At 44.4% G+C, this 21,778-nt stretch overlaps 3 protein-coding genes and 1 long non-coding RNA gene across 4 annotated transcripts; 1 reads left to right on the plus strand and 3 right to left on the minus strand.

Annotated features, from left to right (window-relative positions):
• LOC138432673 (uncharacterized) lies at positions 1-7,719 on the plus strand. Its single transcript, XR_011253938.1, has 2 exons — positions 1-878; positions 6,986-7,719. It is a non-coding gene; the product is annotated as an uncharacterized lncRNA (long non-coding RNA).
• LOC138432671 (interferon beta-2-like) lies at positions 1,969-2,529 on the minus strand. Its single transcript, XM_069574127.1, has one exon. It carries the CDS (start codon positions 2,527-2,529, stop codon positions 1,969-1,971), a length of 561 nt encoding a protein of 186 aa, XP_069430228.1.
• Positions 7,720-8,933: 1,214 nt separating the features above from the next.
• LOC138432376 (interferon alpha-2-like) lies at positions 8,934-14,690 on the minus strand. Its single transcript, XM_069573723.1, has 2 exons — positions 14,639-14,690; positions 8,934-9,568 (listed from the first exon to the last, which is right to left on the minus strand). Exons 1-2 carry the CDS (start codon positions 14,688-14,690, stop codon positions 8,934-8,936), a joined length of 687 nt encoding a protein of 228 aa, XP_069429824.1.
• A 609-nt stretch (positions 14,691-15,299) lies between these two features.
• Positions 15,300-15,611, minus strand: LOC138432377 (interferon tau-11-like). Its single transcript, XM_069573724.1, has one exon. It carries the CDS (start codon positions 15,609-15,611, stop codon positions 15,300-15,302), a length of 312 nt encoding a protein of 103 aa, XP_069429825.1.
• Positions 15,612-21,778: the final 6,167 nt, after the last annotated feature.

Genomic DNA, 21,778 nt, shown 5'->3' on the forward strand with positions numbered 1-21,778 from the left:
GTCTTGGTTTTCAGAGGATACATAGCGTTGGGGACAAAACGAAAGCCAGCGTGGGCGTTGAGATAGACAGCTTTGAGACTATTGGCTTTGGGACGATGCCTATAGGCGATGAGACCTTGTCAGAACATCGCAGACTATTGGCTACGGGGTGATGGGCGGGCGTTTCTCACACAGGGGAGCCCTGCTTGGCTCTGAGACGAGGAGTCCGCGTTGCGGACAAAGTGAAACCGGACGGTGGCGGAAAACTGCTGGTGGTGGGACTATGGACAGCTCTGAGACAAAGTTAAACCCCGCGGAGGGATGAGACCACCGGACGATGGATGGGTGTGGTCCACACAGGGGACCCTGGAAGTGGCGACGAGACTATTCGCTGAGGCAGGATGGAAAGGCGTTGGGCACACAATGAAACACGGTGGCAGCGCTGAGGCTTTTGGCTTTGAGTTGATGGGAGGGCTTTGCAGACAAAGTGAAAGCGAGCACAGGTGAGGAGACAATCGGCTTGGGGCGGTGGCACCGCGGTGTGGACAGAGTTAAACCGGGCGGTGGGGGTGAGACTGTGAGAGATGGGACGATGGGAGGACCTTGAGCACAAAGCGGAGCCAGGGGGAGTCAGTGAGGCTATGGGCTTAGAGCCATTTTGGACAACGTGAGAAACAGCCAAGGCGATGGGACTGGCCATGGGACCCTGGGAGTGCGTCGCAGCCAGAGGAGAAGTCAGCGGTGGCCAGGAGACAAACAAGCATGGGACGGTTTGGGGGACTTTCTGGGGCTGAGGAGGAACGCGGCCACCACCTTGGTCAGGGACCAAAGAAGTGTGCGCCCCTGGAATGCTCTGGAATTTTCAGGGTCTCTCAAGGATTCGGCCTTGAAGTTGGGGAGTAAGTATTGAATAGCGGAAAACTAGTAATATTTTTAAAAGTACAGCACTTTATTTTTTGAATTAATTTTATATTGAATTGTATACTTATTTAAAAGAAATATCTCACGTTTCCAATTTTATAATAAATTTATGGAAGGTATTTTAAATATTAAGCATAGAATATTAAAATATATTTAGTATTTAATAGTAGCATTTTATTAAACTTTATTTAAACTATATTTTCTGTGTACTAAAACAAGTATTTAATATCGTTTTACTTTTCTATCTTTCATGAATGTAAAAATATTTTCAAGATGACTTTTCTCTTATTTTTAATTGAGTGAATTAGCATGTTTGACAATTTCTAATGACCCCCAAGACAGTCTTAAGTAATTTTCGACTCATGTTCCTGAAACCTCTTTCTGAGGATTACGTTGTTGGAAATAAGGGTTGGAGTGTACGAGAAACTGAGGACATTTAGAAGGTCAGAATTTTTCATTTTCTTTACTAAGAATTTGATAAATAGAGTAAAATTTCCCCAAATTTTATTGGTTTAAAGAAGACTTATTTTGTAAGACTCTCAAATATAAGGTGGTGTACAGTTTACCCCAGTGGAAAAAAAAAAGAGAGGAAGAAACCCTCACATCATATAGAGAGGCCCTCCGGCATGAGCTATATGGTACAATTAAACGAGTGAACAAGACAAGAGCATGTAGACTGTACGGATACATGGAGAGCGTGCATATAACTCGGACATCCCACACAGCTTCCTTGCATTTTAAATTCCTCAAAGGCAGGGGCCAGAAACTCGACTACTCTGCAGGCTTGTTTTGCAATGAATGTCTCCAAGGTGCTCTGCAATTTTTAATCTGTGTTGTCATGAAAATCAAGTTGACATTGAACTGCCACATTGACTTTTGTTTCATAAATAATTTATTTCTCATATAAAAGTTTAAATAAATAAATAATGCATAAATCAATTTAAAAATAGGTTAGTCTTTAACTGTCCATTGTAATCAGTGCCTTGCATGTCAGTTACTTCAAGAGCCTCTGCTGCTGAAGAGTCTCACCTCACATTGTCCCTTCCCAGAGCCACAGGTAGGAGATGTTCAGTCCCGGAGGTAACCTGTTAGGCTCTTAAGGAAAGAAAAGTTCCTGAGCAATTGCACTTGCACGACTGTCCAGGCACACCTGTTGTGCTCCTTGGCCTTCAGGTACTGCCCGAGGTTGAAGTAATATTTCCGCAGGTGAAGATCGGTCGTGTCTCCCATAGTGGAGGTTTGCTTCTGCATTATTTCCTTCTGGATTGGCTCCAGACGATTCATCTGCCCATAGAGTTCCTCACGGAGGTGCTCAATGATGGTCTCAGACCAGCCAGTGCTGGAGAAGTCTCTGGTGAGAATATTGAAGATGTGCTGGAGCATCTCATACATGACCAATACGGCATCTTCCTTCCGGAACTGCTGTGCTTGCTTCATCTCCTCAGGCATCTGGAAGTCCATCCTGAACTCGAGGCAATGTTGAGGAGTTGAAGGTAACTGCCACAGGAGGTTCTGACACACCTCAAGGCTCCGCCCTTGTTGGAATCGAAGCAAGCTGTAGCTCCTGGAAAGAGCTGTGGTGGAGAGACACAGCAGGAGAACCATCTGGAGGAGGCACCGGTAGGTCATGGTGAAATCAGGCCCAGGGCTGCCTGTTCTGCTAGTAGGTGCTGAAGCTGAGTCTTCAAGAGTTTGCAGAGTGAGTGTCCTTCCTCCTTGAGTGTGGGCTACTTATACAGGGTGGCTCTCCATTCTTTCTATTTGAGAGGAATTTCCCACTTTCAGGTCTCCCTTTCAGTTTTCCCATGTCATTTGAATTATTAGTTGCCTCTAAAATGCTTTCGTTAAGCCCCTTGCTATTTTAATTTATATATACCATGGGGAAAAAAGATATAGAACCTGAGAATTTCTAACATTATTTAAAGTTTCTCTGAATTGCTGAATGTTAAAGAAAAATATAAGCCAAATATTTTGAACTAGATTGTTATAGGATTCTTTCATTTTGAAAATATTTTTCTTTTTTTTTCTTTTCATAGTATGACATTTTTGGAGAGGAGGCCTTGTTTGTAAGAGTTTTCTTTTTCATAAGAATTAGGTTTCGTTATCAAATCTGCTATTACCAAACAATAATACTTGCAGTTAATGATTTTTAAAAAGATACCAATTTTTTTCTATCTGAAAGAGAATAATATTAAACTAAGTTGATGAACAATAATCACATGATATATGTATGATTTAAATATAATACATGCAGTTTATGATTTTTTAAAAGGCACCTATTTTTTTCTCTCTAAAATAGAGTGATGTTCCTAGAGGGGTGGGAGAGGTTCCAGAGGGAGGGGAGATATGTATACCTGTGGCTGATTCATGTTGCTGTATGGCAGAAACCAACACAATATTGTAAAGCAATTATCATTCACTTAAAACTAAAAATATTTAATTAAAAGAAATGTATATAAAAACCAAAATAGAATGTTGTTAAACTAAGTTGTTCTGAATTGTTTTGGAGGCCTTAGCCATAAGGAGCAAGACATCACATAACTTTATCAACCTTGTTGTTGTCTATCAGTCACTAAATCGGGTCCGACTTTTTGTGACCCCATGGGATGCAGAATGCCAGGCTTCCCTGTCCTTCAGTACCTCCCAGAGTTTGTTCAAACTCATTATCACTTCATGGTAAATAGATGGGGAAACAATGGAAACAGTGACAGACTTTCTTTGCTTCGGCTCCAAAATCAGTGCAGATAGCAACTGCAGCTAGGAAATTAAAAATGGCCACTTCTTTTTATATGAATGTGCAATTTAAATTTCTCTGGAGGCCACATCAAAAGAGTAAAAAGAAAGGTTAATTTTAACAGTATATTTTATTTAACAATATATCTAAATGTTATCATTTCAACATAAAGCAATACAATATTAGTAGTGAGATAGTTACTTTCTTCTTTTTCATAGTGCCTTCAAAAGACAGTACATGCTGTTAGTCACAGTACAGCTCAGGCTGGACTAGTCAAGCGCTCAGCTGGCCACATGGGGCTGTCGGCTCCACGGTGACCAACACAGCTCAAGATGGAGGGAGCAGTAGGAAAACAAGATCAACACTAAAATTCAACCACTTCTTTTTATATGAGCAATTAAAACTTGGAAAATGACATTTAAAGATGATACCATTGACAATAATATAAAATGTCTACTACTGAGAAACTGTCATACCAGAGATGCCTGAGAAAACGTGGCAATTACAGGTAATGGGGGCATCCTAAATGACATCCCAGAAGAGAAAAAAAAAATTAGGTAAAAAATGAAGGAGATCTGGGAATTCCCTGGAGATCTAGTGGGTGGGACTCTATGCTTTCAGGGCAGGAGGCCCGAGTTCCATGCCTGGTCAGAGAAGTAAGATCCCACAAGTCTCAGAACCAAAAATAAGAAACTCAATAAAAAGTTGCTACAACCAGAGTGTGTGTGGGAGGGGGCCGGGGGAGGGAGAGGCATTAGGAGCTCTTCATAAAGTGTAGACTAATTTTTAATTAATCAGTTTATGACTGGACTGGCTCTTTGTGGCAGCAGGCGGGCTTTCTCCAGTTGGAGCAAGCTTGGGCTGCTCTCTGGCTGAGCTGCTCGGGCTTCTCCCTGCGGAGCTCTCTCCTGCTGCAGAGCACAGACTCCAGGGCCCAGCTCAGTAGTTGTGGGGCACAGGCACAGGGGCCTCTCAGCACATGTCATCCTCCCTGAGCGGGGCTGGGACCCAGGTCCCCTGCACTGGCAGGTGGTTCTTAACCACTGGCCCACCAGGGAAGTCCTAGACTTTAATCCTTTTCAATGTAGCATTGACAGGCCCAATTACCTTCACTTTTGGCCTCTAAGTACAAGTGTATAATTGAAATTTGATTAAAATTCGATGGCCAGAAACTAATGAAGAATCGAAGCTTTCTCTGTTACATTGAGATTGTCTTTTTTTTCATCTTGATCATCAATAAGGATTAAGCAACTTTCCCAACTAATTCTTCTGAGTGAGCGAAAGACATGTGAACATGTGATGAGGTGGTCAGCATCCTTGAGAAGGGAATACAGAGTCTACAATAGGAGACTGCCAAGGTCACCTCCTACTGAGGCTCACACTGTCATTTAGTGAGCAAATAGTTAGCAAATGTTTCTTAACCACTTCATAAACAAAAGAAGCAAATGCTGCCAATTTATTGGACTATTTTTAAAAATGGCTCTCAATAAAGTTTTGCTACTGGCTTGATTACATATTTTTCACATTCTTTCTGAGGGTTTTTTCCCAACATATTTATTATTTACTGTTGTTGCAAGAATGAATGAAACAGTTTTTTCATTACATTTTTACTTTTTAATGGACTGGGTTTTCCTTGCATTTTCATACACAAACGTATTGAAGTAATTTTGGTTTTTAATCTGGCTAACTTTACAAACACTATATCTAAAAGTATTTGGTTGGATTTTCAAATTTTTAAATAAATGTATATTGTCTGCAAAATCCCATGGATAGAGGAGCCTGGTAGGCTGCAGTCCATGGGGTCCTGAAGAGTCAGACAGGACTGAGTGACTTCACTTTCACTTTTCACTTTCATGCATTGGAGAAGGAAATGGCAACCCACTCCAGTGTTCTTGCCTGCAGAATCCCAGGGGTGGGGGAGCCTGGTGGGCTGCCGTCTCTGGGGTCACACAAAGTCGGACACGACTGACGCGACTTAGCAGCAGCAGCAGTATATTGTCTGCAAATAAAAATTTTAAAGGACTGACTGTGTCAAGGGTGATGATCATATAGAGCAACTGTTATCTGTTGTATAAATTTGTACTTTACAAAACATTTTGTAGCATAGTTGAAATATGCATAGCCTATGATCTAGTAACTCCAGCAATCACCCTGGGAAAAAAATCAAGTCATTATGCATCAGGATGTGAGTAAAGAACATGTATACCAGCACTATTTATAACAGTACTAAACACCAAATGACATAAAATCCCTTAAAATGGCATAAATAGATAAGTTGTTATCTATGCTTATGATAGGGTTGTTAATAACAAGATATAAGAAGCACAATAAATGCACAAACATAGTAGTGAGTAAGAGAAACTCAGTTCAAAAGAAAACACAAACCATTTGTATAAATATATACAGCATTTAAAAATAGGCCAACCTAAACTGGAGACATTTTGCTCAGCAACCTAGAGAGCTCCTGTGAAGCTTCAGGACCACAATGGAAAGTCTGTCTCCAGCTTGAGAGAAGAGCGTGTCTTCCCACCTTCCAGCTGTGGCCTCGCTCTCGCCCTCTCAGCACCTGAGGCTGACTGTGCCCAGGTTGGCGTTGCCCTGTGCTCACAGCCAACAGCTGGTGGGCCCAGAGCCCCTCCTCAGGCCTCCCACCTGGTGTTGAGAGGGACAATGTGCACAGAGATGTAAGTGTTCCTGGTTGCAGTCCTCTCTTGCCCTTTCTCACAGCCTGGACATCTTGTGACAGGCCTTGGATAGACTCATTGTGCGATTTTTTTCTAGCTCAATCAGGATGCAGCTGGAACTAGGTACTTGGCTGAAGGCCTCTATGCCTAGCTCTTCTAACTCCTCCAGAACATACCCAACCAGAAGATCCCACACTCTACACCCCTGTCACTCTCAGAATGCTCCCATCAGAGGGTCGATGGCCCAGGAACAGGCAGGAACAGGGCAAGCCTTGTTTTCACTGTTTCCTGCCAGGACCCACTGCTGCTGGACACTCAGACTGGCCCTTTCAGAACATGCCCGTCTGCATCAAGCCTGCATTTACTTCAGATCCCAGGCCGTTCTCTGAGCTGGACTTTAATTCTCAGAATCACTATCAGGGGTGCAGTGAGTCAGGCCCCTCAAGGTTGAGAAAATGGTTAAAAGGGACAACACATTGGCTGCAGCTGCTGAACAAGCCTCAGAGGCCGCCCTCTGCTGACATGTGAGCAAGTCCCACTGTGTGGGTTCTGGGTTAGTTCCTGTCTCTGAGGCAGTTTCTGAATCTTCCTTAAAGTGAAACAGCCCAAAGCAAAGCAATCTACATACTCAAAACCAACAAGTGACTTGTGTTTTTTACATCCTCAGAGATTGCGTCATGAACCCCAGAAGGCAAAAATAGCAAGGAAGTTGATGCAACAAGTGAAAAGGAAACTAAATGCAAGCTGCCAAACGGGATTTTAGGATCCAGCCTGGGAATCCCCTCTGGCCTGGCCTCCTGGCTGAGTTGAGTGCTCAGAGCAGAGGATCCTCCTGACTGCCTGCCAGACGCCTGTGTCTTCCTGACTGATTCTCTGAGCTCCTAAAGTCCAGGAGAACCAAGAATCCAGTGAGGGTGGGGGTGAGTCCTTGTAGACAGCTGGCCTGTGTGCCACATAGGAATGTTTCTGTCTAGAACCCTGGGGATTGTTGCAACAGGCTTGGCCTCCTCATCCCAGTGAATGGCTGTTTCTCCCCTCACTGTGTGGTGGATGAGCTGCAGCAATCTGTCTCTGAATAGCTCTCTGGGAACTGCCTCATCTTCTGGACCACAGACCCAGAACCTCAGGAAATAATCTTCTAACCAGATTCAAATAAAAGAGCTAATACATAAGGAGCACTTGGGAAGTGTCTGGTACCATGCTGAGTATGTGCTATAAATTAAGGCAATTAATCTTAGCACACTTTCAAGATAAGCTTTTATGATTATCTTAGTTTTGTAGTTAAGACATAATGCAGCAGTTTATACTTAGGCAATCTATATTTATGTACTAATGAAGAAAAATCCCAAAGACCTATTTGCTAAGAATATAAATAAATGAGAAGCTGAAGTATATGAAAAATTGATATTTATGTGATATACATTAGTATGTCCATATGTATAGATTTATTAACTACATATGAAAATGTCTAGAAGGATACCCATTAAATTGTTAACAGTATAGTATTCGAGTGCATCTTCCTAGAAGTCAAGGTTAGGCATTCCTTTGTATGATTTATTTAAAAGTTTAGCGATGACATGCGTGTTTAAGATATATAAATAAGCTCAAGAAACCCTTTTACTTCTTTAGAGTCACATTTATCATGGTAGCTACGGGTTCCACATGGCCTCTCTTAGCTGTCTCTGCAGTCCCCAGCCTGCCTTGTTCTTCTTGCCTCCATTTGAACAGTTCAGGAAGACTCTTTTCTCAGGAATAGCCAAGTGTAGAAAACTTCCTCTCCCTTCCTCATCCTACTCCAGGATCCTAGATTCCACATATGCAGATTGACCTCCCATGATGTATGTGCTGCTACAGCTGCTGCTAAGTCGCTTCAGTCGTGTCCGACTGTGTGCTACTCCATAGACGGCAGCCCACTAGTCTCCACTGTCACTGGGATTCTCCAGGCAAGAACACTGGAGTGGGGTACCATTTCCTTCCCCACATGATGTATGTGGCTTTCCACTAACCCTCGAAGGCGCTCCGGTTCTCACAGGCCCCAAGCCGGCACCTGAGTCCATGACCTGGCCTTTTCTCCACTCATCTCCCTCCCACCTCTAGTCTATGTCTCAAGAATCACATTCAGTCCCTCCTCACATTGTCCCTTGTTCCTTCTATGACCCAGGGTAGGTGACCCCATTCCCTCTTTATTCAGGTGACTTCAGTACAGGTTTATCTTCTAGGATCAGGCTTTGGGTTAGATTTTACTCAATGGTGTGTGCAAGTCAATTTGCTTTTTTCAAATTACTTTTATTTTCTCTACTGAAAAGCAAGAGTAGCCTTATACAAAATATAGTACAAAGCAAATATTTTATGAAAGATAAATGTTTAAATGCTATGCACAGCCTAAGTATTTCCTATAATTTAAATAAATATTACAGGTTTTTAAGACATGGAAAATGGATTCTTAAATCTGTTTTGCACAGTTACAAAACATTTAACAAACATTTAAATAATCCCATATATTAGCTATTATTTATGTTTCATCTGACACAAAAATAGAGTTAAAGGTTGCACTGATTCTTAGAAAATAGCCATTTAGCTGACCAGATGCACTGTTTTCAGAATCAATGTCATTTTTATATCCTGAGTTTTCTGATGAGCTTGTTGGCAAAGACCAAGCACCTTCTGATTTCCACGCTGACAACCTCCCAGGCACAGCGGCTGTATTCTTTCTCTTTGAAATACACACTGATTCGCTGGAAGTAACTCTTCACAGCCAATCGGGAGTTCTCACTGCCTAGAGGTGACTGTTCCAGGGTCCTTCCCTCCCTCAGACACGCGTCCAGGTCCTCCAGCTGCTGATCAAGTCCCACGAGGAGTCTGTCCAGGAGGCTCTCGTTTCGACCTACAGAAGAGCCCGTGGTGCTGAAGAGCTGGAAGGTCTGCTGGAGCAACTCATGCACAACAGCTGTGGCTTCTGTCTTCTCAAGCCTGGTCCCGTGGGCCAGGGTCTGAGGAAATCTGAAATCAGTCCTGTCCCTCAGACAGGACACAGTGGGCACTCTCTCCATCTGATTCGAACGTGTGAAGCTTTCCAGATTGCTGCGGCTGGCAGGCAGCTCACAGCCCAGGGAGCACGTGGGGCTGGAGCAGAGCATCCCCAGGGCCAGCAGCACAGAGATGAGGAGGGCCACTGCGATGCTGGGGGCTTGCAGGACTGCCTGCAGGGGAGGTCTAGGCAAGTTCTGAGTGCTTGGGGTGATGAGTGGCTCTTAAAGAGTGAGTCGAGAAACTTTGATTTCCTGGGTTTTTCCATTTTTCCCTTTCCTTTCTTTTTCTACCCTTTCTAATGAAATCAATAAAAGTGCTAACTTTTGCCATGAGTGCCTAGGTGGGGAACATCAAATCATGCGTGCTGCTGTGGTTGATATCTACACAGCCGTATATTATGCTTTTCACACCTCCTTAGTTGTTCCTGGGAGAAGAGCCTGGTCAAAGTCAGAGAAGGAAGAAATATTCATACAAATGTGGCTTTTCCAGGTCACCAAGAAATGTTCAGTCTGAAAAGAGCTTATGAGAGAATCTTTTGATTTTTCTCATTTGTCCCTCATTTACCCTTTTCTCCCTTCTTTAAAAGGTTTCGGTTGTGTATGTACCTTTACGATATCACCTGAGTAGGCCTTAAGCTCCCTGGAGACATTATAGGGAACAATATCACTGATATCATTTGTTAAAAGTGAGTTATTTTGCAAGTATAATCCACAAGGCACTTTTTAAGGTGCTGGTTGTCCTAAACACTTCATGTTTGCCTGTGTTTATTTCTCTTTCTCCTCCACCACTGCAATATTTCAGAGGATGCTTTGCTTCAGTCTGTGTGTGATAGTGCAGATAATCTTATCCCCTTAAATATTTCACTGGAAAGTGAACTATATAATCCATCTAATTATGCAACATTTGACTGCCCTGAGAGATTGTAAGCTCCCTAAAGGCAGTAATGGCACATGTGGAGAATCCAGGAAGGTGTCTGTCCCAGAGGAAGTGCACAGAGGGGTCTCTGTCCCATTGTTGTTTGTCACTAAGGCACGTCTGACTCTCTTTGATCCCATGGACTATAGCACGCCAGGCTTCCCTGTCCTTCTCTATGTCTCAGAGTTTGTTGAAATTCATGTTCATTGAGTTGATCCAAAGTGACCGAATCATCTTATCCTCTGTTGATCCCTTCTCGTCGTGCCCTCAATCTTTCCCAGCATCAGCGTCTTTTCCAGTGAGTGGGCTCTTCCCATCAGGCGGCCGAAGTATTGGAGCTTCAGCTCTGTCCCAGAAGTAGTTCTAAGAGAACTATCCACACCAAAGTTTGAGTAGACCTAGTATTTGAAGACTGTTTCAGAAAATGAGAATCTTCTGAAAACAAAGATAGTAAGAGAAATTTAAATGGATTTTTTAACTTTCTGGATAATTTCTCAAAATATTATCTCAGGTGGAGACTGAGACTCTCAGAGTTGTTGTTTAGTTGCCATAATCTTCCAGGCTCCTCTGTAGATCTCAAAAAAAACACCACTTGAAATACAGGATTGGAACTTATCAGGTGCAAGGGCAACTGTGTACTCAGCTTTCGTCTAATGATTGTATCATCCCTGGAACGAGAGAATGGCACTTTTGTGATAATGAAGAATAGGAATTGGAAAGGAAGGCCTTACTAAGTGTTCCTCTAAAGAAGGAAGCACATTGTCAGAGCAGACAGCTCAGTCCAGTGCATGAGACAGTGGACATGGGGCAAGATTCCTGGGTTGATGTCACAGCTCCAGCCTGCACTGCCTGTGTGACCTGCGGCACTACGGTTTCTCCTCTTAAATGGAACTGATCATCACAGAAATTTCACTGGGTTTTTCTGAAGATTGTAGGACATAACGTACTTCTGACAATGCTTGGACATATAAGCATTCAGTATCTGTTAACTGTTCCCACGAGGCAGAAAATTCACACGTCCATCTATGGAAACTGGACAGAATTTCCCTGAGATGACCTGCCTCCCTTCTCTTAATGCTCAGCTCACTGGTCAACATTATCACATCTAATCTCATCTCTGCGTGAACATGATGTGCTGTCCAAACACTACATCTAGTAGCTTCCAGGAAATAGCTGACCTCTCACACATGAATAGGGTGACCATCCAGTCTGTACCGCAGTCTCTTTTCAGGGTGAGTTAATAGGTCTATATCCTCAGAATCCCATAACCTCCACAAAGAGTGAGAAATGTAAACAGACAAATAAAGATACAAATAAAGATAAATAAATAGATACTGGGAGTTAGCAGAGCGGTCCTCTACCCTTTTAGGCAACACTGTGCCTAAGAGCCTGCCACCCTCCTTGGCTCTGTCTGCAGCTAAACAGTGTCACATAAGCTGCTCTGAAATCTGTCATCTGTAGAGCTCTGCATCCCTGTTTGTGTAGTTAAGTGAGATTTTGTCATTTGGCAGAGATGTCACTGTACGTTTTTCAACTACATCATTTACTTTTCTTTACCTAGGTGCATTACTTCTTCATTCACGGCTTTTATTTTCTAGGAATGTTCAGTGAGTGGAAAGTTTTGATCTCTTGAAAAATCACGGAGGAAATACAATAACTGTTCTATTCATGTCTGTTTTCTGTTCCTGTTTTTGCAATAAACCTCAAAGTGGAAATAGAAAAGATTGTAGGAGCATTAGCACAGCTTTTACAAACTGAAATACAAATGACAAAGAAGAGGCAGCAATATGAAAACTGTATAAAAGTACCTAATAAAAACATGGGTTGCCTGGACGTGGCAAGGACAATGGTCTGGGCTAAGAAAGGCAGATTCTAACCACTTGAACACTTGGACAGGAGTGGTGGTTAAACTTTATTAATTTGAACTTTGAAAAGCATCAAGATTTAAGATGGAAATGTTGTAGTCCCAAATTCTATTTAAATGTTCTAATTGTTGAAACATTTCTTTTGTATTTAGAATATTTCATTCTGTGTATCACAATTCAGATTGTATGCATGGAAAACAAAACAGAGAGGATTCTTTGGAATGAATATGCCAATCTCAATAAATAAATTTTCCATTATAATAGCAATTTCAAAAATTCAAATTTTGAAAATCTTCAGTCATCATGTAAAACAGAATCTCTGTAGCAACTATTGTTTCCCTGACCTAACTTAACCACCTTTTTAGAGAACCAATTTGAGGCACAGCTAAACCAGACCCCCCCCCAAAAAATACATGTACATATGCATATATAGTTGCATCAACATTCAAAAAACAAAGATCATGGCATAACAGTGCTATCACTTCATGGCAAATAGATGGGGAAGAAGTGGCAACCCTGTCAGATTCCATTTTCTTGGGGTCCAAACTTACCGCGGACAGTGCCTGCAGCCACAAAATTAAAGGCTCTTCTCCTGGAAGAAATTATGTGAGAAACCTAGACCGCGTGCTAGACAGCAGAGATGCCGCGTTGCCAACAAGGGGCCGTCTAGTCGAGGCTATGGTTTTCCCAGTGGTCATGTACGGATGCGATTTGGACCAAAAAGAAAGTGAGCGCCGAAGAATTCATGTTTTTGAACTGTGGTACTGAGGAAGAGTCTTGAGAGTCCCTTGGACTGCAGGGAGCTCAAACCAGTCAATCCTAAAGGACATCAACCCTGAATACACATTGAAAGGACTGATGCTGAAACTGAAGCTCTAATACTTTGGCCACCTTCTGAGAAGAAACCGACCCTTTGAAAATGACCCTGATGCTGTGGAAGATTGAGGGCAGGAGGACAAGGGGGCAACGGAGGATGAGATGGTTGCTTGGCATTACTGACTCAACGGACATGAGTTTGAACAAACTTGGGAGACAGTGAAGTACGGGGACACCTGGCATGCTACAGTTCATGGGGTCACAAACAGTCAGATATAACTAAGCGACTGAACAAAAATATATACACATATATAAATACACACACTTGTACAATATATATTAAATAAGTATACACAGGTATGTTGCTACTTTAACATAATAGGGTGAACAGCAAATGTTTATTGAATTACTATCTTATCTTGTACTATTTATTTTCCAGAACCATAAATGTTACCTCATCAGCAGGATAACAGCAAGGCGAATTAAATGACTGTTAGTGGTGTTAATAGACTAAGCAGAGTAATGTGTCAAATGTTTTATATAGTGTTTCATCAGTTGCGATTAAATTTATCGCTTAACTCTTTGTGGATAAAAAAATTTGTTTTTGTTTTATTGTCCTCGCACACAGCATGTGTGAGTTATTTTTTGAAGATCATTATTAGGAAGACTGTCTTCAACTTTCCATTTCCAATATGTAGGGAGATCAGGATGAGGCTTTTGGGCCTGGACCCAAATGGAAGACTCACTCACCACGTTTTCTTCACTCATCCTCAAGTACTTGCAAGGAACTGCCTGATTATCCTTTTCTTGTCTCCCTCAGGTAGCAAGGAAACAGCCTGTAATGTGTCTACACTGTGCATATTTCCCTGCAGGCAACGCCTTCAGGGATCAGCTTGGACGTTTCCTCCAAACAGCCTACGATACTGTGAACTATGACGGGCATTCTTGTCATTCTCCCCAAAGCTGAACTTGGAGAAAAGCATTTGGGTCAGACTGTATTTTAAGGAAGTGTGTGCAAGCAAGAACAATCTTTGTTCCCCTCGACCCCTACCAGAACTTCATTTGAACAAATAGTGCAAACGTGAAACCTGGCCTCATGCCCTGTCAAGTACAAACTAGCACGTGCCATTGGCACTTGCCATCTCCTTACAAGGATTAAATCATGTGCTCTTGCAGCTGCGTTTCAACACCCCTGGAAAGGAATCTCGGGTGGAAAGCAGAAGTGAGGCATGCTGTGTGCAGGGAAAACTGGCAGAACAAGTCTTCAGAAGGTGAGCTGTTTTCAGGAGCCCTTTTAAACTCAATGGTTCTTCTATCTCCTCACATCTAGAAAAGCATGGAAACCCTTCATGGTCTTGTGACTCCAAGAAACCTTCACGACACTGGCAGAAAACTTCCACAAAAAATAGGCACCTGATTGCATGTATTGCCCCTTCACCAAAATCACAGATATCCCTCTGTGTGTCTTTGGAACAGGTTCTCAGAGCTATCTGAGGTGCTGTCTCCTGGGCTGCAGTCCTCATTTTGCCCCCCAAACACTTAACTTTCAACTTTCGTGTTGGGCATTTTTGAAAGTCAGCACTCTGAACTTATCTCTTCATCCATTCATCACCCAATAGTTTCCCAGCTTGCCTGCACAGAGATTCCCATGAGGATAAATCCAGGCCATGGAACATGAGAGGAAGGGCTCTCACCCTGCATAGTCCTGGCGCCTCGAAGCATCCCCTGTGAGCCACCAGACTTCATCCCTTTAGTGCCATGTGTACTAGATCCAAGTACCACAGACAAACTTGGAGTCACATATTGATGATGGCAAAAGCCACAGAACAGAAGGTACCCATGTCCCTGAATTACCCTTTGAATGCAAGCAAACCGGAAGATTCACCTCCTCCGGAAGGCCTGCATTGTGCTCTTCAGAGAAGGAAACATACATTTCTATTATGGTGAAAATCTGCACAGTTTATTCTTTATCTCTGTAGCACCTAGAATTAACTGAGAAAGATATTTAAGAACAGAGGATCCTAGAAACCTGTCCATGAGAAAGAAACTCTGAACACTGAGTATAGAAAATACCAGCCCCACAGACATCAAGAGATCTTTTCAATGAAGATCACAAGATCTTTATACAAGAAAAGAATCTGCTCTGCTGTCCACAGCTGCTACTGAAAAATCATGATTTTCATTTCAGTTTTCAGTGCCTGAGGAAGTATGAGCTGCAATCACTTTGGAACAGGAAGCAAACAATAATGGAATTCATTAGTGAGTGTTACAAGTATAAACACCCTTATCGTTGCCATTTCTTTGAAGATTCCTACATGAGGGAAAGGCACTTTTCACTTCCACTCTGACAGCCTCTCAGGCAAAGTGGCTGTATTCCAGCTCCCTGAGGTAGAGATGGATGCCCTGGAAATACTTCACGGGCAGGAAGTCCCGTGAGAACAGCACAGACTGTCTCCTTCCATGGGCTCCAGCTGTTTCAGGCTCTGATCCGGGCTCCAGGGTAGCACGGCTGTCCTCCGTGGTGAAGAGTTGGAAGCTTTGCTGGAGCATCAGATAGTGGTTGCAGGGGCCCTGAGTCATCTGCACTGGAGTGATCATCTCTCTTTTCCAAGGAAATCTGAAGTCGGCTCTGTCCTTTAGGCGCGACTGAGAGCGGATCCTTTGCATCTATTTCAGGAGTTTGAAGATTTCCCTGTGTTTCTGGCGGTGGATCCCAGGCTCGTTCCAGCGAAGAGAGCAAGCAGGGATGCAGCAGCTCCTTCCACCAGCAAGTGGATGTGGGCCATAGAGAATGTCAGTGCTTCTGCAGACGGCCGGCAGGGGGCGCGCGAGCACCGCGAAACGATGAGAAAGAGCGCTGAGATGGACCCGCAGACCGCCTGCTTCTCCAGGCCAGCGCGAGAGCGCGCACGCTGTGGATCCGTCGTTTTTGCTTTCGAATCGCAATCGTGGGAGAGTTTTCAGTTGACTCTCGTGGGGCTGCTGGAGAGACAGGACGCAAAGGTTCCACAGAGCTTTTAATAGGAGCACTAATTCAAGGGTGCGCATGTCATTAGCCCTTTTGTGGAAAAGGCCTGGTTTCCGCTGTCCTGAGTCGGGAGCCAGAATCTTGCATTTTCGGAAAGATCGCATGAGTAGTGGGCTTTCTTTCCACATGTCAACCGGAACTGGCCATGTTTGAGGAACAGAACCCCCAAGGCAGGGGTTCGAGCGAGATGAGGCTGATTTTACAGATTGGCGCTCCCTTCAGGCGCGATGGAACCCACAGCTCAAAGGGACCAGCAGCGGTGATGGGATTATTGGCGATGAGAGGATGGAGAGCCTTGTGCCCAAAGTGAAACTAGAGGGTGAGCAAGACACTCCTGGTGCCGGCTCATATGGGCCGTTGCTGACCTAGTGAAACCCAGTGTCTGGGATGAGACAACTAGCTGTGCCGCAATTGATGGGGGGTGGGAGGGAGCGTGGCGAACATCTTGGAACCCCGCGTTGGCTTGAAGACCATAAACTGTGGAAGGATGGGAGGGGGTCGTGCACCAGGTGAAACACGGGGGGTGGGCGTTGCGCACACGGAGCGCGGCGGCTCAGAGACTATTCGCTGTGGGACCTGCTGGGGCGTTGCTCACACGGTCGAATCCCGCGGTGGCTAGGAGGCGCTCTGCTGTGGGATGATGGCAGAGCGTTCCGCACCAAGTGGAACACAGTGGCCGCGATGAGACTATTGTCTTTACCACGATTGCGGGGCGGAGTGGGGGCCGGAATGGACGGTCGAATTTCGCGGTGGAGCCGAGACTATTCGCTGTGGGACTATGGGAGGGAGTTTGGAACAAAATGAAACACAGTGGCTACAATGACAGGATTAGCTACGGGGCGATACCCGGCGGTGGCGATGAGCCTATTTGCCCTGGGACAATGGCAAGAGTTGAGGTCCAATTTAAACCGGGCTGTGGGGATGAGGCCTTGGGTGATCTGCGTATGGGACAGCTTTGAGGAAAAGTGAACCACCGCGGGGGAGATGGGATTCTTGGCGATGGGAAGGCAGGACAGCGATGTGGTGCACAAAGGGGAAACCGGGGGCGGCGGTGAGCCTATAGGCGATGGGACACGGGCGGACGTTGGGCATAAAGGGGAAAGTGGTGGTGGCTCTGAGAAGAGTGGACGGCGTTGCGGACAAAGTGAAAGCCAGCATCGGCGATGAGACATTTGTCTACGGGGACTATGCGAGGGCGTTGCTCATGTAGGGGAGCCTGGCGCTGGCCAGGAGACTCTTCCCTATGGCACGATGGGAGGGCGTTATGGACAAAGTGAAATAGGGCGGTGGGATGAGACCTTGGGCGATGTCCTTGGAGTTGAAGTGAAACACCGCTTTGCCGATGAGCCTGTAGGCGCAGGGACCATGGGAGGTCGTTGGGCAAAAAGGGGAAGTCGGCGGTGGCAAGGAGTCTTGGTTTTCAGAGGATAGATAGCGTTGCGGACAAAACGAAAGCCAGCAGGGGCGTTGAGATAGACAGCTTTGAGACTATTGGCTTTGGGACGATGCCTATGGGCGATGAGACCATGTCAGAACATCGCAGAAAAAAAGAGAACTCGTTGGTGGCTAGCAGAGCATTCCCTATGGCACGATGGGAAGGCGCTGCAAACAGAGTGCATTTCAGCCCTGCAGGGGAGATGAGACCTTGGGCGATGGGACCGTCGGAGGGCGTTCCGGACAAAGGAGGACCCTGGCATGGCGATGAAACTATCGATGTTTGCGCTGAGAAGTCTGAGGGCTTGCGACAAGTATAGAACAGCGGAGGCGATGAGAATATTGGCGACAGGACGCTTGGACAGAGTCCTGCAACACGTGAAATCCGGCGGGGGTGGGGAGTGGGTGAGGCTGTTGCAGATAAGACGGTTGGAAAGTGTTGCGGACAGAGTGAAAGCTGACTTCCCGACGAGACGATAGGCTGTGGGGCACTGGGGGCGGTGTTGCACTCACTTTAGATGCCGCGGTGGGTAAGATTATTCGCTGTGGGACGATGGGAGGGCTTTGCGCTGAAAGAGAAGCGCAGCGGAAGCGATGAGACTGTTGGCTGTGGGGCGATGGGAGGGCGTTTCTCACACAGGGGAGCCCGGCTTGGCTCTGAGTCGAGGAGTCCGCGTTGCGGACAAAGTGAAACCGGACGGTGGCGAAAAAGTACTGGTGGGGGGGACTATGGACAGCTTCGAGACAAAGTCAAACCCTGCGGAGGGATGAGACCACCGGACAATGGATGGGTGTGGTCCACACAGGGGACCCTGGAAGTGGCGACGAGACTATTCGCTGAGGCAGGATGGAAAGGCGCTGGGCACACAATGAAACACGGTGGCAGCGCTGAGGCTTTTGGCTTCGAGTTGACGGGACGGCTTCGCGGACAAAGTGAAAGCGAGCACAGGTGATGAGACAATCGGCTTGGGGCGGTGGCACCGCGGTGTGGACAGAGTTAAACCGGGCGGTGGGGGTGAGACTGTGAGAGATGGGACGATGGGAGGACCTTGAGCACAAAACGGGGCCAGGGGGAGTCAGTGAGGCTATAGGCTTAGAGCCATTTTGGACAACGTGAGAAACAGCCAAGGCGATGAGACTGGCCATGGGACCCTGGGAGTGCGTCGCAGCCAGAGGAGAAGTCAGCGGTGGCCGGGACACAAAGAAGCATGGGACGGTTTGGGGGACTTTCTGGGGCTGAGGAGGAACGCGGCCACCACCTTGGTCAGGGACCAAAGAAGTGTGCGCCCCTGGAATGCTCTGGAATTTTCAGGGTCTCTCAAGGGTTCGGCCTTGAAGTTGGGGAGTAAGTGTTGAATAGCTGAAAACTAGGAATATTTTAAAAAGCGCAGCACTTTATTTTTTTGAATTAATTTTATATTGAACTATATACTTATTTTAAAAAAAAAAATGAGTGAGGCTAATCTATTTTCAATTCATGTGTCCTAAAGCTGTTAATTTGGGCTTCCCAGATGGCGCTAGTGGCAAGGACTAGCTAGACTGGTAGTCCATGGGATCGCAAAAGAGTCAGACACAGCTGAAGAAACTCAGCATGCACACACTCGAGGCTGTGAATTTACCTCAGTATGCAACTTTGCTTCTGCAACTTTGAAGAATAGTGATTGAATTTCCATTACTTACTAAATTTCTCATTTCATTTTTTAATTCTGACTTGACCATAATTTATCTGGACAATTTAAAATCTCTAAATGATTGCTTTCGTGCTAAGTTGCTTCAGTTGTGTCTGACTCTTTGCGACCCTATGGACCGCCAGGCTCCTTTGTCCAAGGGATTCTCCAGGCAAGAATACTGGAGTGGGTTGCTGTGCCCTCCTCCAGGGGATCTTCCCAACCTAGGGATGGAATCCAGGTCTTTTATGTCTATCTGCACTGGTAGGCAGGTCTTTACCACTAGCGCCACCTGTTTTAATATTAATTGCAGGCATTGTGATGTGGGAATGCAACTTATAACATGTTTGCTCTGGAGGAATTATAGATATTTTCTGGGTAGTCTAATATATGATAACTTTCATGGGTGATTTATAAATATTTGATAGAAGTTATATTTTCTATTCTAGGTTATAGTGGCCCTGTATATAAACCTCTGGTTTTAGTCTTTTACATCATATTTCAGGCCTTCTTTTCTCTATTATTTTTCTGTTTTTTTTTTACCAGCTTACAGCACTGGACTAAATGTCACTGCTACCATGTTTCTGTTTGCGTTACTACATATGCTGCATTTTCCCACTAAACCTCCTATAATATTTGAAATTTAGTTCCATGCTCTTAAAATTTAATTATAGATCCAACTGTATTTCCATGTATATTGACTTTATTTCTCAAATGAAACATGTTTTTATTGAATTGTCCTGGATGTTAATAACATTAATATTGATATTAATTCTTTATCAAGATCTCATTGACGTTAACATTGCCACCTCTAATTACATCCTTCATTATATTTTCTTGCTCTGTATTTGCCCATCTTTTTTGTTGTTGTAGTTTTAGCATTAATAAGTATTTAGTATTATTTGAATTTCGGCTTTTCTTCCTCTTCAAGGTAATAGTGGGGTTTATGTTTAAAGCAATCAACAGATGTTTTCATTCATAAGTAGCTTGTATTTATTATCTTGAGGGCTGTATATTTGGGTCTTAAGTGCATTGATTTCTGCTTTACTGTTAATATTACTTTTACATTTTCTTAAAGCTACTGAATTAATTTATTTTATTATATATCTGGCTGTGCTGGGTCTCTGTTGCTATGCGGGCTTTCTCTAGTTGCAGTGCTTAGGCTTCTCATTGCAGCAGCTTCTCTAATTGAGGAGCAGGGGCTCCAGGTGCACAGGCTTCAGTAGTTGCGGCTCATGGGCTGAGTAGGTGCGACTCCCAGACTCTAGAGCACAGACTCAGTACTTGTGGCTTACGTGCTTAGTAGCTCTGAGGCATGTGAGATCTTCTTGGACCAGGGATCAAACCGGTGTCCCTTGCATTACAAGGCAGATTCTTAAGCACTGGACCACCAGGGAAGCCCTTTTGCATATTTTTTTTGACACTTGTCATACTCCTTTCATTTCTCCATTGCCATTGGTTTAAACCCAGTATACTTTTGAAAGCAATTTAGAGTTTCTCTTAAGTTTTGAATGAAAAATTGCAAAATTAAAACTGCAAAAATTAAACTATTGGGGGAGTTCCCTGGTGGTGCAAAATCACTGCAGATGGTGATTGCAGCCATGAAATTAAAAGATGCTTACTCCTCAGAAGGAAAGTTATGACCAACCTAGACAGCATATTCAAAAGCAGAGACATTACTTTGCCGGCTTAGGTCCATCTAGTCAAGGCTGTGGTTTTTCCCATGGTCATGTATGGATGAGAGAGTTGGACTGTGAAGAAAGCTGAGTGCCGAAGAATTGATGCTTTTGAACTGTGGTGTGGGAGAAGACTCTTGAGAGTCCCTTGGACTGCAAGGAGATCCAACCAGTCCATCCTAAAGGAGATCAGTCCTGGGTGTTCATTAGAAGGACTGATGTTGAAGCTGAAACTCCAATACTTTGGCCACCTGTTTCAAAGAGTTGACTCATTGGAGAAGACTCTGATGCTGGGAGGGATTGGGGGCAGGAGGAGAAGGGGATGACACAGGATTAGATTGCTGGATGGCATCACTGACTTGATGGACATGAGTTTGAGTGAACTCCGGGAGTTGGTGATGGACAGGGAGGCCTGGCATGCTGCGATTCATGGGGTTGCAAAGAGTCAGAAACGACTGAGCAACTGAACTGAACTGAGCTGAACTGAACTGGTGGTCCAGTTGTTAGGACTTCAACTGCTGTGGGCCTGCTTTCAATCCCTAGTCATGAAGCTAAAATCCCACAACCTGCATGGCACAGCCAAGGATAAATAAATACATTTTTAAAAGTAACTTTAACCGATTTTACTGTTCCCTTCTAGTTCTTATTGGGGCTCTTGCTTTTAGCCAATAGAGTAAGTGTTCATAGGAGACATGATGAGAATAGTTATGCACATGAATTTATGTTCAAGTATCTGTATGCAGGTCAGGAAGCAACAGTTAGAACTGGACATGGAACAACAGACTGGTTCCAAATAGGAAAAGAAGTATGTCAAGGTTGTATATTGTCACCCTGCTTATATAACTTATAGGCAGAGTACATCATGAGAAACGCTGGACTGGAAGAAACACAAGCTGGAATCAAGATTGCCAGGAGAAATATCAATAACCTCAGATATGCAGATGATACCACCCTTATGGCAGAAAGTGAAGAGGAACTAAAGAGCCTCTTGATGAAAGTGAAAGAGAAGAGTGAAAAAGTTGGCTTAAA

This window comes from Ovis canadensis, chromosome 2 (genome assembly GCF_042477335.2).
Source record: "Ovis canadensis isolate MfBH-ARS-UI-01 breed Bighorn chromosome 2, ARS-UI_OviCan_v2, whole genome shotgun sequence".
In the NCBI taxonomy this organism is placed as follows: domain Eukaryota; kingdom Metazoa; phylum Chordata; class Mammalia; order Artiodactyla; family Bovidae; genus Ovis; species Ovis canadensis.